The 15278-nt window shown below is 39.5% G+C and overlaps 1 protein-coding gene across 1 annotated transcript in view; it reads right to left on the minus strand.

The window, feature by feature from the left end:
• Nucleotides 1–9431: 9431 nt before the first annotated feature.
• Nucleotides 9432–15278, minus strand: part of LOC114042625 (membrane-spanning 4-domains subfamily A member 4A-like) — a 13342-nt gene continuing 7495 nt past the window's right edge. Inside the window, exons 4-7 of the mRNA XM_027861314.1 lie at nucleotides 13382–13438; nucleotides 12642–12803; nucleotides 11433–11534; nucleotides 9432–10226 (exon numbers count right to left, since the gene is read on the minus strand). Of these exons, the coding sequence (XP_027717115.1) occupies nucleotides 10089–10226; nucleotides 11433–11534; nucleotides 12642–12803; nucleotides 13382–13438 (459 nt within the window). The 3' untranslated portion in view covers nucleotides 9432–10088. The remainder of the gene's footprint in view (nucleotides 10227–11432; nucleotides 11535–12641; nucleotides 12804–13381; nucleotides 13439–15278) is intronic.

Below are 15278 nucleotides of genomic sequence, written 5' to 3' on the forward strand. Positions count from 1 at the left end.
GCTAGGAAAAATAAGAAAAGTTTAAAAATATGCTTCAATCTGCACTCGGTGTTTATCAGTCCTCTTTCTGGGTATGAATAGCACTTTTTATCATGGGTCCTTTGGAATATTCTGGTGACCAACTGTGAAAGATTTAGCTTCTCACTTTACATCAACTCAAAAATTAAACTTTTCTTATGTAAGCTTGCACCCAAGAATAACTTACCTAGAAAAAATTGAGTATTAATAATATAGGATTTTTAGAAATATGATTTTAGTGAAATAGAGGACTTTTAATAATTCCTGATGAAAGGACTAGAGTTGAGTATCAACTTGAAATACAAATTAAGAGACAAGAGAAATATAAAATGGTTAATATGAATGAGCAATCATAAGAGATTTAACAAGGTTGAACTTTTTACATTCTAATAAGAAGATATTATACACATATCCTCTCAGAACCCTAATATCATCAGGGATCATACAGGGAGAATTATATTCAAAAAAAGCACCAGTGAAGAATCAATTCAAATTAATTGGAAACAAATATTTTAATCCTAAACAATAGGTAAACCAAAAAAGGAAATTCTAGAAATAGTAGGGAATTCCCTTATACACAATGATATCATTAAGACAAAATATCAGGTTTTAGGGGATGCAGGCAAAAAAACCTTAAGGGCAAAATCTATATCTCTAAATACTTTCGTGAATAAAAGAGAGAAAGAACAGATAAACAAATTATGAATGCAACTAAAAATAGAAAGCCAACAAATTTAAATTTTCTATTAACCATCAAAATAGACATCTTAAACATCAAAGAAACAATTAATAAAGTTTAAAAAAATAAATTAATGAACAAAACTTTTTTAAACAATTATCAAATTTGATTTTAAAATGAAGAAAAATATCAAAAAGTGAAAATTATAAATTCACAAGAAATGAGATTATCAGAAACTATTTTGTTCAATAGTATACCAATAAAACTTATCATCTAAATGAAGTACTCTAATATTCACAAAAAATATACAATGTCCAAATTAATGGAACAAGAAATAAAGAATTTTAATTAACACAACATTGGGGGGAAAGAAATTAAAAGTGGGGCATTGATGTCCTCCAAATGGGAAAAAATAAACATTTGGATTCACAAGCAAATTCTATAAAATATTTAAAGCAAACTATAATTCCAAAATTATACAAACTGTTTGCGAAAATAGGAAAAGAATATGCCCTATCAAATTGTTCCTACAATATAATTATCAGTGTAAAATATTGATCAGGGAGGGTTAGGAGAAATAAAACCATAAACCAATATCCCTAAAGAATATTTGATGAAAAAAATGTAAATACAATCTTAGCAAGGAGACTGTAACTATAAATTACAAAGATTACATAGTATGACCAGATTGCATTTACAGCAGAAATGGTTGGTTCAAAATTAGAAAAGTTATCAAGTCCTGCCACCACAGTATTGACTATGTTAAAAGTCATGCTGATTTGTACCTAACAGCAAATGATCATTGTAAAATTAATCAATCAATATTAAATAACTAACATTAATGAGGAACTGTAATGGAGCATTCTAAACTTCAACCCCCCATCCTCCAGGAAAGGATTGACTGCTCCCCACAATCTAACTGACAGAACTGGTATCACAGATTTATTTATTTTTTACAACGTTAGCATTATCAAGGATTATGAAGCCTTTTGGATGACAAACTGAAAAGTAACTTCATCTGATTGCCTCTCCACACCCCAGGTTTCAACTGCTCAACTTTCTTCTGTGGCTCATTTCCCCTCAACTTGCTGCCATAATAGCAAGCAGAGATTTCACCTGAGGAATTGATGTCGATACAACTCACCACTCTAAGGTTTCTACAATGACATTTGTGGATGATTCCTACTGACAGTGTGCACCTGAGCCCTGACCAGTGAACAAAAGAGACATTAAAACTCAATTGAATTTAACTCAAACATTTATTGAAAATGCAAAGTAAACACATAGTACTTACAGAACATTCCACTTAACACAATTGATCTCACTGTTTCACCAATGCATATAGTGTTCACACAGAAAGTGGACACACACTTCAAATCCTAGGATAGTAAGAGACACATAAAAGGACTAGATGAGTCCAGGGCAAGTTGCAATCATGTGAACTGTAGCCTTCAATATACTATTTCTGTTTCAAGAACTGGTCCTTCTTGAGAATATCTTCTCAGTTCAAACAACTGTTCCACTACTAATTTGAACTGATGCACGTTGTGCTAGACAAAAACAGCAATGAGCGTGGCATTTCAGATGGATAAGTGGATTCAACAGGCTGCTTCTCTGATGATCCATGTTTTTAATGTAGCTTCTCTCCTAAACTGGATTTGCTTCTCTACAACAATTATAATATCTGTCATTTCTAGTTTTGGCTTAGTAGGTGCCTTCGACTGAAAGAAGGTTTATATTCTTTTCAGGAAAAATTCAGCGACACTTATCTCAATACTGACATAAATCACCCCAACTATGTTTCTTTGCAAGAGTCATTTTCTTCTCCACTTGTCAGCAATAATAGGTAATAATGCAAAGATGTACCTTCTTCCTCCTGCTCTTTCCTGTCCTTTCCTGTCCTGTCCTCTTTTCTTTTCTCTCCTTTTTTCTCTCCTCTCCTCTTCCCTTTCTTCTCAGCAAGAAATGACAATGGAAAGCAAAATGTCTCTTCTCCACTGCTGCTTCTTGGAAAAATAGTAAGCAGAGAAGGATATTGAATTGAACTCAATAAACATTTATTAAGTACTTCCTAGGTGTAAGGATAGTAATATAAAGGGACCTTTACTTGGAAAAAGGGGAGGCACAGCTCTTCTGGGCATATGCCTGGCTTTTGAGGTCACCTTTGATATTCATTAACAAACCATTTCTGAGTGTTTCTATCATAGATGGATTCCTGGGCTAGGAATCCATAAAAATGACTAAGTCTGGTATGCCCTATGGCCTAGGAAGAGACATTTGGACAATATTAAAATCCATCAGTATCAAAGATGGTAGAGTAAAGGCAGGAACTCTCCCAAGTTCTCCCCTCTTCAAATCTCCTTGAAAAAAATGACTCTAAAGAAATTCTAGAGCAGCAGAACCCACAAAAAGACAGAATGAAACAAATTTCCAGCCCAATACTGGAAGGTTGACAGGAGAAGTCTGTTGTACAAGGCTCAGAAAGGAGTGCAGTCTAGTGTAGGTCATGCCACCTGGCCCCAGCAAGCCCAGAGCAGGCTTCAGGGAACTGAATCACTGGCAGCAGTGGTGGGTTCCAGACTTCTCAGCCCACAAATGCCAAAGGCAACTTAGAAGGTCAATAGGAAAAGTCTGTCAGACCTGGGTGAGAGAGGAGCAGAGTCAAACCCCAGCCCCAGCACAACCAGCAGCTGCTTCTGGAGCTCTCAGTACACAGGTGGTAAGGGGTTCAAACAACTTATCAGAAAGAGATTACAGTGGTCTCTTTGCTAGCAGTGAGGCAGGATTCTGTTGCTTTGCTCATGCTTGGATCTGGGTCTCAGTCTTGGGTGGCAGTCCTGGGGCAAGGAGGAGCACTGCTTGTGGCAGCAGTGGAGAGGGGACCCTCCTCACAGTTCCAGAACACAAAAGAGTGTTTATGGTTACTCAAGACCAGAGCACAAGCCAAGAGAGGAGTAAACAACTCTCCTTACATCATACCACCTTGAAAGAACTAGGGGCAGCTAGATGGTGCAGTGGATAGAGCATCATCCCTGAAGTTAGGAGGACCTGAGTTCAAATCCAGCCTCAGACTAAACACTTGACACTTACTAGCTGTGTGACCCTGGGTGAGTTGCTTAACCCCAATTGCCTTAAAAAAAAAAAAAAGAAAGAACTGAAAACTAACAGGTCTTTAGAAGTATCACTGAAAACAGCTGCACAATAGCAGGGCAGCTAGGTGGCACAGTGGATAGAGCACTGGCCCTGGAGTCAGGAGGGCCTGAGTTCAAATGCGGCCTCAGACACTTGACACTTACTAGTTGTGTGACCCTGGGCAAGTCACTTAACCCCATTGCCAAGCAAAAAAAAAAAACAGCTGCACAAAACCCCTGAAACTTGGGACAGTTTGCCCTCCACACTGAAAGCAGAGCTCTGCCTTAAAGAGTTAAAAAGTAAAGTAATAGGCTGAGGAATTGAGCAAACAACAGAAAATACTCTGACTATGGAAATTTACTTTGGTGCCAAGGAAGATCAAAACATACACTCAGAAGAAGACAACAAAGTCAATGCTTCTACATCCAAAGCTTCCAATAAAAAATATGAATTGATCTCAAGCCATGGAAGAGCTCAAAACGGATTTTGAAAAGCAAGTAAAAAAATAGAGGAAAAATTGGGAAGAGAAATGAGAGTGATGCAAGAAAATCACAAAAAATTAGTCAACAGCTTGGTAAAGGAGACACAAGAAAGTACTGAAGAAAATAACAACTTAAAAATAGACTAACCCAACATAATTTAAAGGCTGATACTATAAACAAACTGGGAAAGCAAGAAAGTTTACCTGTCAGATTTATGGAGAACAGAAGAATTTATGACTCAAAAAGAGATAGAGAACATTATGAAATGCAAAATGGGCAATTTTGATTACATTAAATTGAAAGGTTTTTGCACAAACAAAGCCAATGCAACCAAGATTAGGAGGGAAGTAGAAAACTGGGAAAGAATTTTTACAACCAATGTCTCTGATAAGGGCCTCATTTCTAAAATATATAGATAATTAAGTCAAATTTGTAAGAATACAAATTATTCCCCAAATGATAAATGGTCAAAGGATATAAACAGGCAGTTTTCAGATGAAGAAATTAAAACTATCTATAGTCATATGAAAAAATGCTCTAAATCACTATTAATTAGAGTTGTGAATTGATCCAACCATTTTGGAGAATAATTTGTAATTATACCCAAAGAGATATAAAAATGTGCATACTCTTTGACCCAGCAATAACACTTCTAAGGCTGTAGCCCAAAGAGATAATATAAATGGGAAAAGGACCCACATGTATAAAAATATTTATAGCAGCTCTTTTTGTGGTGGCACAGAATTGGAAATTGAGGGGATGACCTTCAATTGGTGAATGGCTGAACAAGTTGTGGTATGTGAATATAATGGAATACTATTGTGCTACAAGAAATGATGAGCAAGCAGACCTCAGAAAAACCAAGAAAGACTTGTATGGTCTGATGCTGAGTGAAATGAGCAGAACCAGGAGAACATAGTACACAGTAACGGCCATGTTGTGTGATGACTAACTTTGATAGAGTTAGCTCTATGCAATGATCTAAGATATCTCCAAAATGCTATCCACATCCAGAGAAAGAACTACGGAGTTTGAGTGTGTATCAAAGTATACTATTTGCTCTTTTTTTATTCTGTTTTGTTTCTTCTCTTTTGTGGTTCCTCCTATTGGTTCTAATTCTTCTTTACAACATGGCTAATGTGAAAATATGTTTAATAAGAATGTATATGTGGAGCTTATATCAGATTGCATGCCATCTTGGGGAGGGAGGAAGAGAGCGAGGGGTAGAAAATTTAAAACTCAAAAGCTTATGCAAATGACTGTTGAAAACTAAAAATAAATTAATATTTTAAAAAACAGACTAACCCAAATGGCAAAAGAGGTCTGAAGAGCCAATGAGAAAAAGAAAGCTTAAAAAAGCAGAATTGGCCAAATGGAAAAGGAGGTCCAAAAGCTCACTGAAGAAAATAATTCCTTAAAAATTAGAATAGAGCAAATGGAAGCTAATGACTCTATGAGAAATCAAGAAATTATAAAACAAAACCAAAAGAATGAAAAACATAGAAGACAATGTGAAATATCTCATTGGAAAAACAACTGACCTGGAAAATAGATCCAGAAGAGAAAATTTTAAAATTATTGGACTATCTGAAAGCCATGATAAACAAAAAGAGCCTATACATCATCTTTCAAGAAATTATCAAGGAAAATTGCCCTGATATTCTAGAACCTGAGGGTAAAATAGAAATTGAAAGAATCCACTGATCACCACCTGAAGGAGATCCTCAAAGGAAAACTCCCAGGAAAATTATAGACAAATTCCAGAGTTCCCAGGTCAAGGAAAAAATATTGCAAGCAGACAGAAAGAAACAATTCAAGTACGGTGGAACCACAATCAGGATAGCACAAAATTTAACAGCTTCTACCTTAAAGGATTAGAAGGCTTGGAATATGATATTCTAGTGGTCAAAGGAGCTAGGATTAAAACCAAGAATCACCTACCCAGCAAAGCTGAATTTAATCCATAAGTGGAAAAAAATTAGCATTCAAAGAGATAGAGGAATTTAATGCATTCTTGAGAAAAGACCAGAGCTAAATAGAAAATTGGACTTTCAAATACAAGAATCAAGAGAAGCATGAAAAGGTAAACAGGAAAGAGAAATCATAAGGGACTTATTAAAGTTAAACTGTTTATATTCCTACATGGAAAGATGATATGTGTAACTCATAAGACCTTTCTCATTATTAGGGTAGCTAGAAGGAGTATATATAGACAGAGGTCACAGGTGTGAGTTAAATATGAAGGGATCATATCAAAAAAATTAAGTTAAGGGGTGAGAGAGGAATGTACTGGGAGAAAGACAAAGGGAGAGGTAGAATGGGGTAAATTATTTCACATAAAAGAGGCAAGAAAAAGCTTTTACAATGGAGGGGGAAGAGGGAGGAGGTGAGAGGGAATGAGTGAACCTTACTCTCATCAGATTTGGCTTAAGGAGGGAATAACATACACATTCAATTGGACATGGACATCTATCTTACCCTACAGGAAATTAGGAGGCAAGGGGATAAGAGCGGGGAGGGTGATAGAAGGGAGAGCAGATTGAGGGAGGGGGTAATCAGAAGCAAACACTTTTGAGGAGGGACAGGGTAAAAGGAGAGAATAGAATAAACGGGGAATTATAGGTTAGAGGGAAATATAGTTAGTCTTTCACAACATGGCTATTACAGAAGGTTTTTGCATGACTACACCTATAACTTATATCTAATTGCTTGCCTTCTCAATGAGGGGGGAGAGAGAAAGGGAGAGAATTTGGAACTCAAAGTTTTAAAAATGAATGTTAAAAATTGTTTTTTACATGTAACTGGGGACAAATAAAAATACCAAATTGAAAAAATCCACCAGTATCTAGGAGTGGCTTGAGTACATTAGATCCATGTGTGGCCACACAGCCAAAGATGAGAATGACTGGTGAGGAAAACAAATAACAAAATGCCTCATTGCCTAGCCCAAGGTTTCTGCTGCTTTAGCCAGAGGATCCCTCCCTCCTTTTCCTTCCTCTTTCAAGGTGCAGGAAATGAATAGTAAACTGCTTCCTCTTTTTTGAACTTCAGAGAAAAAATTGCCACTCACCCAGCCCTTTGTAGTTCTGTACTCTGCGTCAATAAAAAGGGATTCCAAGATGATGAACCAGAGACAAAAGAAGAAAACAGAAGTTCTTGAACTCCTACGTCCTGTTCTCTTCATGCTTCCCATTACTGAATCCTTTCTGTAGATTGGCCTACTCTGTGAGAGCAGGCAAGCTCCTATACCTCCTGTTGTTGTGTTGTTTCAGTCATATGTGACTCTTCCTGATCCCATTTGGGGTTTCCTTGACAAAGATATTGGAGTGGTTTGCCATTTCTTTCTCCAGCTCATTTTACATTTTACAGCCCTGAGGCAAACAGGGCTAAGTGACTTACCAGGGTCACAAAGCTAGTAAATGTCTGAGGCCAGATTTGAACTTAGGTCATCCTTGCTCCAGGTCCAGCACTCTATCCACTGTACCACCTAGCTGCCTTCTACATCCTGTGAATTTGGGCAATAATTCCCAGGAAAAACCCCACTTGGGAGGAAATGGGAATGATCTTAAAGCACTGTTATGCATCTGAACTGAGGGTGAGAAAGAGAAAAGGCAGGGAATATTCTATTGGAGCCCAGTTAGATTTCTTTTTCCTCTGCCTCCTGCTAAGGCCAGTCACTTGATCCAGGTAGAGCAATGGGAATATTCTAAGCTAAATCAAGGAACCAGAAATGAAAATGAAAGATTGAGATCTCATGCAATCATAGCTTCCAATATAAACTGAGTGGTAGTATCTGGTAAATAACCAGATGAGCTACAGTGAAAGAGAGATAACCAAGGCATGGAAATCCATACCTACTGGAGCTAACGTGAAGGACAAAGGTGCCAGTGATTGCTTCTATCCACAACTTTGAGACAAACTTAGCTCAGAGATGCTGGCATTTAATTAGAGTATCCGAACCAAATGTGGATAAGCCAGGAGGTCTGCAATGTCTCCTCACTCACCCTGACTTGGCCTTAGTATGTCATCTCCCAGGGTCCTATGGCTGTGATGCTACTCTCCTGGGGAATCTTGCCTTCTTGCTTAGGTGGACTGCCCCTCTCTTTGGATGCTCATTCCCCAGAACAATGGGGGATCAGTAGTAGACTGCCCAAGGTCAGGGTGATCAGGGAAAAGGGAGGGTGAACAGCTGCCAAGATGGCAAGGGTTGGCCCCTTCTCTCTATATCCATGAAAAACTCTATAAAGCCAGGGACTGGGCCTTCCTCCTCTCTTGATCTCACTGGCCTGGAAAGTTGTGGCCTGCACAACTGGATGATTCAGGTAACATACGTTGATGATTTTTGCAATTCATAGGTTTCCCATCAAACAAATCATCCGCTCCCTTGCTCTGCCAATATAAGCAGGTGTTGGGGGAGAAGGTAAATTTCTCTTAGAGACAGAATCTTCAGAGTCACTTACTCCCTATCCTTTTGATCTGACCTTGGAGTTTTAATGCCTTTATCATCTCCAAACTTGGAGGTCCCCATGAAACATTCCTTACACATTACTATTCCCTGCCTCTCTAATCCCTGTGACTCAAAGCTTCCTTCTGCTAGGCAAAACAAAAACAAAACCAAAAAAGCCCCTCCCCTTATAAGTCCCCCATACTTGTCCCTACTCAGCTCAGTCCTCTCCATCCAGAGTTCTAATTATTTTCTACCCTCCCTTCCCACTGTGACCTCTAGTACCTCTGTTCACCAAATCCCCTTCATTCTAGAGCCCTTCTCACACTGCTTTCATCTTCTAATGTTCCCTGAATCCTGGCTTTCTCTTAAAGATGACCTCTCTTGGCCCCCTCTCCAAGGCTGGATGCTCTGCTCACTGCCACTTCCCCCACCTCCAAGTGCCAGGAGGAGTAGCTAACATGCTCTGTGTTCCCCACTGTCTTTTTCAGACTTCCCTGTGCTTCCATCAATTAGCATCTATTTCTCCTCCTTGTAACTTCTTACCACTATAGGGAAAGGAGGTTTCTTCTGTTTACTCAGTAAATCACATTGAATGGAATAAGATGAGGGTTTGAAACAACTGATTGATGAAAAAAGTTGCCATTTTATTAACTGTTGAGAGAATATCCCAATATGTCTCTGAGTTATGTGAGGGCTTGACATGATGGTATAAAATATGAATAAACATGTGAAGGGGCAGATTGAGAGGTGACCCACAAGAGAGTGCTGGTCAACTCTCTAATTCTTTCCATGTACATATTTGCCCTATCTGTGATTTCAGCAGTACTTGGAGCTAGAGGAATTCACTTCAAGGGTCAGGGTGCTAGAGGAGCAAGCACAGAAGTTGAAGAACAAAGATGATGGAGCCCAGATCTCTGGGGGTGGAATCACAGTATACCCTCAGGTAAAAGAAACAGAAGATTCCAAAGGTCGAGAATCCTCATTCAAGGGGGAGCAGGAAATCCAATTTTGTGCTGCTATCCCCATCCCCTTCTGCTCCCTTGGGTTATCTTCTAAGGACCCTGTCTCCCAGCATCCACAGTCTGACTAAGGCGGGCTCCACATATTGGCTAGCCAACGAAAAATCTGATTCACTGATGTTTTTGCTGATATTGTTGTAAGCAAACACTGAGATTATTAAAGGACTATCATGGGGGGGTGGAAAACAGGAAAGTAGGAGTCTGTGACCAGTGTTGAAAGTGACCATTAACAAAGAATTCCAGGAAAATATAGTTGATTTGTTCTCTATTTCCTTAAGAAACAGTCAGGAAGGAAAATGGAAGCAAGTTTTCTATATGAAACTGTCAGGATGGCTTCCTGGCAACGCAGTTGGGTCAGCAACTGGGCTCTGAAGTGTGGTCCCTTCTTTGCAGGCTTCAGCAGCAGAGTTCTCTGGCACGTGGGTAGAGGGAGGCATAAAGATGACAAACTGTAGAGTCAAGAAAAATCCCAGAGATGAGTCACTTTAAGGTGCAGAAAGAGAGCTGCCGAGAGTATTAGGGCAGAAAAACTTTAGTGACATCACCCTTCTGCGGAGGGCTGACCCTGGTTAGACAGGACAGGAAGGGTGGCCTCGTGAGGAGCTGGCTGGCCAACTTCTCATACCCACTTGTTCTTCCTATTCATTCTCAACTCCTCCTCCCCATCACCCTCTTTTCTTTCCATCTTCTTTCTATTTTCTGGCATCCTGGCCCTCAGGCCATCTCAATCTTTCTCTAGGTTCATTCTTAACTATACTACTCTCTGGAACTTGTCCAAAAAGGTTAAAAAAATTTTTAAAGACTAACCCCGTAACTACCTCCTTCATTTAGGCTAAACCTAAAGGTGTCACTATAACCCAGGGAAGCTCAAGTCAAGCCGTACCCAATTAATGAGACTTAAGGAGCCCACGTGGAGCATAGTTTGCCATACCCCAGTAGGTACCCTCTCCCCAGCCAGTCCTCTTAAGTGGGTTGTCAATGGGTGTACCCCACACGCTTTCTAGCAAGATTCAGTGTCACAGAGAGAGACTTACTATCCCACAAGGTTATCAAATTCACCGCAGCAGCACTCCCTTGTCTTATAGAGCCAAAATGGGACAGACAAGATACTCCTCGTGCTCTGCTATTTTTCATAGGAATATGGTCTCACTTTGTGAGGTGAATGGTAGAGTCTTGGGGGAGTGGTGACGGTTTGGGAGAAAGATTAAAAGGATTAAGCATAGACTTGCCCCTCTTTGTGCCTGGGACTTCCTGACATGTCCTCACTGCTCACCTCAGGGCTTGGTTTGACTCTGACATTGGATATAATACTTAAGAGCAAGGGTGGGGAACCTGTGGCCTGGAGGCTACATGTGGCCCTCTAGGTTCTCAAGTGGGGCCATTTGAATCCAAACTTCACAGTATAAATCCCCTTAATAGAAGGATTTGTTCTGTAAAACTTGGACTCAGTAAAAAGACCACACTCAAGGACCCAGAAGGCCACATGTGGCCTTGAGGCCACAGGCTCCCCACTGCTTAAGAGTATGAAGACAGAGACACAAAAATCCCTAGTTCTCCTCTTTGAAAATAGCTTGTCCTCTCACTAGTCCCTGATTTGACCTGCTGACTGATCCTCCCAGGAGAATCAGAGTCACCACATAGCATCAGCTACTCACCCCACTATGCAAACAGCAGATAGCGTTGCAGCCAAAGGCAGAGACCCCAAGGGAGACGGCAAATTCTAATACATTTAAGATCAGCAGGAACCCATTGCTTCCCTGGAAAGAGAGACCAAGCAGAGAGTGGTGAAGGGTAAACCAGCCCCACCTCTAACAATTCAGGAAGAAATGAGGTAAAGGAGAGTACTGAGTGGGGCAAGATGGGAGATGAAGGACCGTCCTGAGACAAAACTTGAAACACATTAAAGCAAACGTTAAAGTGACATAGGAATGTTAACTATTATTATTATTACTACTACAATGATTATTGTTAATAATAATAAGGCACATTCCAATGGCACTTTCAGATGCACAAAGCACTTTCCTCATAATAATCCCGTGAGGTATGTCATGCAAAGATGATCCCCACTTTGTGCGTTGGGAAATGAAGGCGAAGAAATACCTGTCTATGGTCACTCAGATCTACATCCTTTGTGCTCCACCCCACGTGCAATCCATCCTGGCATCCATCTGGCCCTATCATAGGTATTCAGTACAGATTTATTTCATTTAAAATACCCTAAATTCTCTAGAAGACAGAATTGTGCATCCTCTTCAAGACAATAAATGTTAATCGATCAATTGATTGTCCAAGGTTTGATTTCTATTGTTGTTTTCTTCGCAGTTTTTGGTGACTTCTGGACTGTTTGGGCAATCGTCGGCTACTCCTTGAGGTCCCACAGTCCCCTGAGGTACCTGCAGCCACCAAAGGTCTAATCCTAGGCATGCACTTAAAAGTTAATAATCCACCAAGGGAGAAGTGAACAAAGACATTTGTTCGAGGAACTCCGACATGCTAAGTCTGTTCCTAATCTCAGTTTTAGTCGTCCCTCTATTCTACTTTCCAACCAAATGAGCCTTAGATCCCCTATTCCCCAACATTTCCCTGCTCTCTCCCTTTTCCATGGCATTGCTCACAACCACCACAGGCCAGGGACAGGCTATGGCATAACCCCACCTTTACTTTTGAAGTTTGTCTCTTCCTTTAAGGACCATCTCAGTTGACATCTTAAACACATTCTTGACTCAGCACCCCCTCCACCAAGGAAACCACCTTCCTTAAAGGTTCAGAACCCTACAAAACCTTAATGTCTCTGCCCTGGCCTGTAAAGATTGTCAGTTCCAAAGATCCATGATCATAATTGGCCCCAGTTTGGAAGTACTTACCAGTAATAGAGAGTGACCAAAAACACAGACATCATGGTAACCTTCTTGGCGACAGTAATAGTAGTGGGAGTATGCAAACATTACCAAGTTGAATGAGAAAAAGATGATTCCCAGTCCAGCCACCACTGAGCTAACAATGTTCATTGCAAGGCTGCTTTGGATCTGAAAGCACATAAGAACGGCCAATCCATTAACACATAATTATGGAGTTGCTACCGTGTATTCAGTCTTGTTCAAGACACATATGTGCATCCAACAGCAACAAGAGAAAGATGCATCTATGGAGTGCCAACTGTGTATGCAAGACAGTATGTCAGGCACTGGGGTTACAAGGACTAAGGGTAAAAATGCTCAGGTCTCAAAATCCTTCCATTTTACTAAGCAATGCAACATGTGTATGGGAATCCTTTCTTTACATTTATGTAAAGATAATTGAGGAGGTCAAGGGAACTGAAAAGTCAAGAGAACAATTTTTATTTCTGCCAGTATGACTGCAGGCTCTACCAGGTAGTAATCTGAGTAATGGGAGAGCAGTCAATAGTGGTTCATCCCCTCTGTGACCCTAGGTTACAAACTCAGCCATGTGTCATTGACCAAGCAAGCCTACCATAGCCCAGCCAAGGTTTGCTGAGGCTGTCTCTCAATAATCCTTCTATTTTCCCCTCCCCTTTCAAAGGACACAAAAAAAGATCAGAAGTTTCTTCCTCTTGAGCTGCAGAGAAAGAGGGAATGCCACTCACCAGAGGATATGTGGTTCTGTTCTCTGCAGCAATGGAGAGGGAGCCAGAGATGATGAACTGTGGACAAACATCAACACCTTAAAACCTTCATTTCTTTCCCTGATGTGCTCACTCTTGCCCAACCAGTCACCGAAACCTGACTCCTCCATCCCTGAAAACTGGATATTTCTGATGGACCCAACTTATGGTCTGAGAGCCTTTCAGACATTTGGACAAAGGACAAGTGGACAAGCCTGCCTTCTTTCACAGTGAGAATTAGTACAAATCACTCTAAGGTTAAGTAACCCTGCTCAAAAAAAAAAAAAACAAGGCTAGTCTCCCATGGCTTGAACTTAATGAAGCCCTACTGCCTCTTTGTAGTGATCACTTGCCTTTCTAGACATAAACTGACCTATCACGGGTGATACATTCTAGAATTTTGCCAGGATTGAAGTCAAACTCACCAATTTATAATTCGAAGACCACATTGTCTTCCCTTTTTTGATGATCAAGACAAATGCCATTTTTCAGTCCTAAAGTACTTCTCCTGTTCTCTATCATCCCCTCAAAATTATTGAGATAGGCCTACAATCAGTTCTGCATATTCTTTCATGTATTTGCAGATGGGACTTGATTGGGACCTAATAATGTGAAGTGATCGAGGGTAGATGATCACAATCTTATTTTCTAATTACTTTTCTTGGGCAGCATCTCTCTAATAGTCATTTACCCACTGCAATCCAAAGATTATTCTCTGGGAAAAAAAATTCAGCAGTCTTCTCCATATCATCCAGGATAATGTTCATACCTCCACCTTGAGATGAGACATTTCACCTTTTTTGATCTTCCTCTTCACAAATATAATTTGTGTTTTATATGTACTACCCACTTCAGCTCATTCTGAGCTTTGGTGTTCTTGACACTATTCATATTGGACCCTTCTGATAGTTTAGTTTTTTTCTTTGTCCTCAACCTGCATAACCTAGTCCTATATTTGCTTTCATGTTTATATTAAAAAATCAAAATTCGCAGACACTGAATTCTTTATACAACTCTTAACTTTTTCTCTCACTTAGAATTCTTTCTCTTTATTTCATAATTTCATTCTTTAATGCTTCTCATTCCTCCTTGTCTAGCTATATAATATTAGGTCATGAGATATTGTATAATCCTAGATTCCTTAATTTCCTTCAAGATTTACCCCAAGAGTTAGTATGAATATGCCACCCAACTACTATTGCCCCCTGAAATTCCAGTGCCTTTACCATGTGTCTATTCTGTATTTACTTTTACATGCAAAAGGGATGGAGGCTGGTTTGTTCTTCTCTCCTCATTGCCTCAATCAAGGTGCATGGACCATAGGAAACATTTAAAATTACTCGCTGATAGGATGATTGATTGATTGCACTTCTCTAAATCTAGGCACTATGACAAACTGTAGTAGGCTTTCCTTTGGATATGGATATGGATATATATGTATGTATGTATGTGTGTATGTATGTATGTATGTATGTGTACGTACATATACATGTATACACACATATTTTTATGTTACAAAAGTTTCTTTTCTACCTTTTCTGGCAATTGAAAGAACTATATGATAAAGGGATAATATCTCAGATATTCATTAAAGCAGGATCCTTAAGGGATTTTTCTGGGCCCTTCCAGTTTTTTACTCTATACTATTGAAAGTAATATACATACTTTACTAAAAAGATGCCATAATTCAGATTTTAATCAGTTTTGCCTGACTCTTTCTCACCTTTACACAGAGACACAAACATGAGGGACAAAAAGATGAAATTAATTGCACTACAAGGAGGGCACAGAATGGGTACATCTCCATGGACAGACAGACAGACAAATGGATAGATAGATAGATAGATAGATAGATAGATAGATAGATAGATAGATAGAT

Source organism: Vombatus ursinus, unplaced genomic scaffold, assembly GCF_900497805.2.
Source record: "Vombatus ursinus unplaced genomic scaffold, bare-nosed wombat genome assembly UNPS02014662.1, whole genome shotgun sequence".
Lineage (NCBI taxonomy): Eukaryota > Metazoa > Chordata > Mammalia > Diprotodontia > Vombatidae > Vombatus > Vombatus ursinus.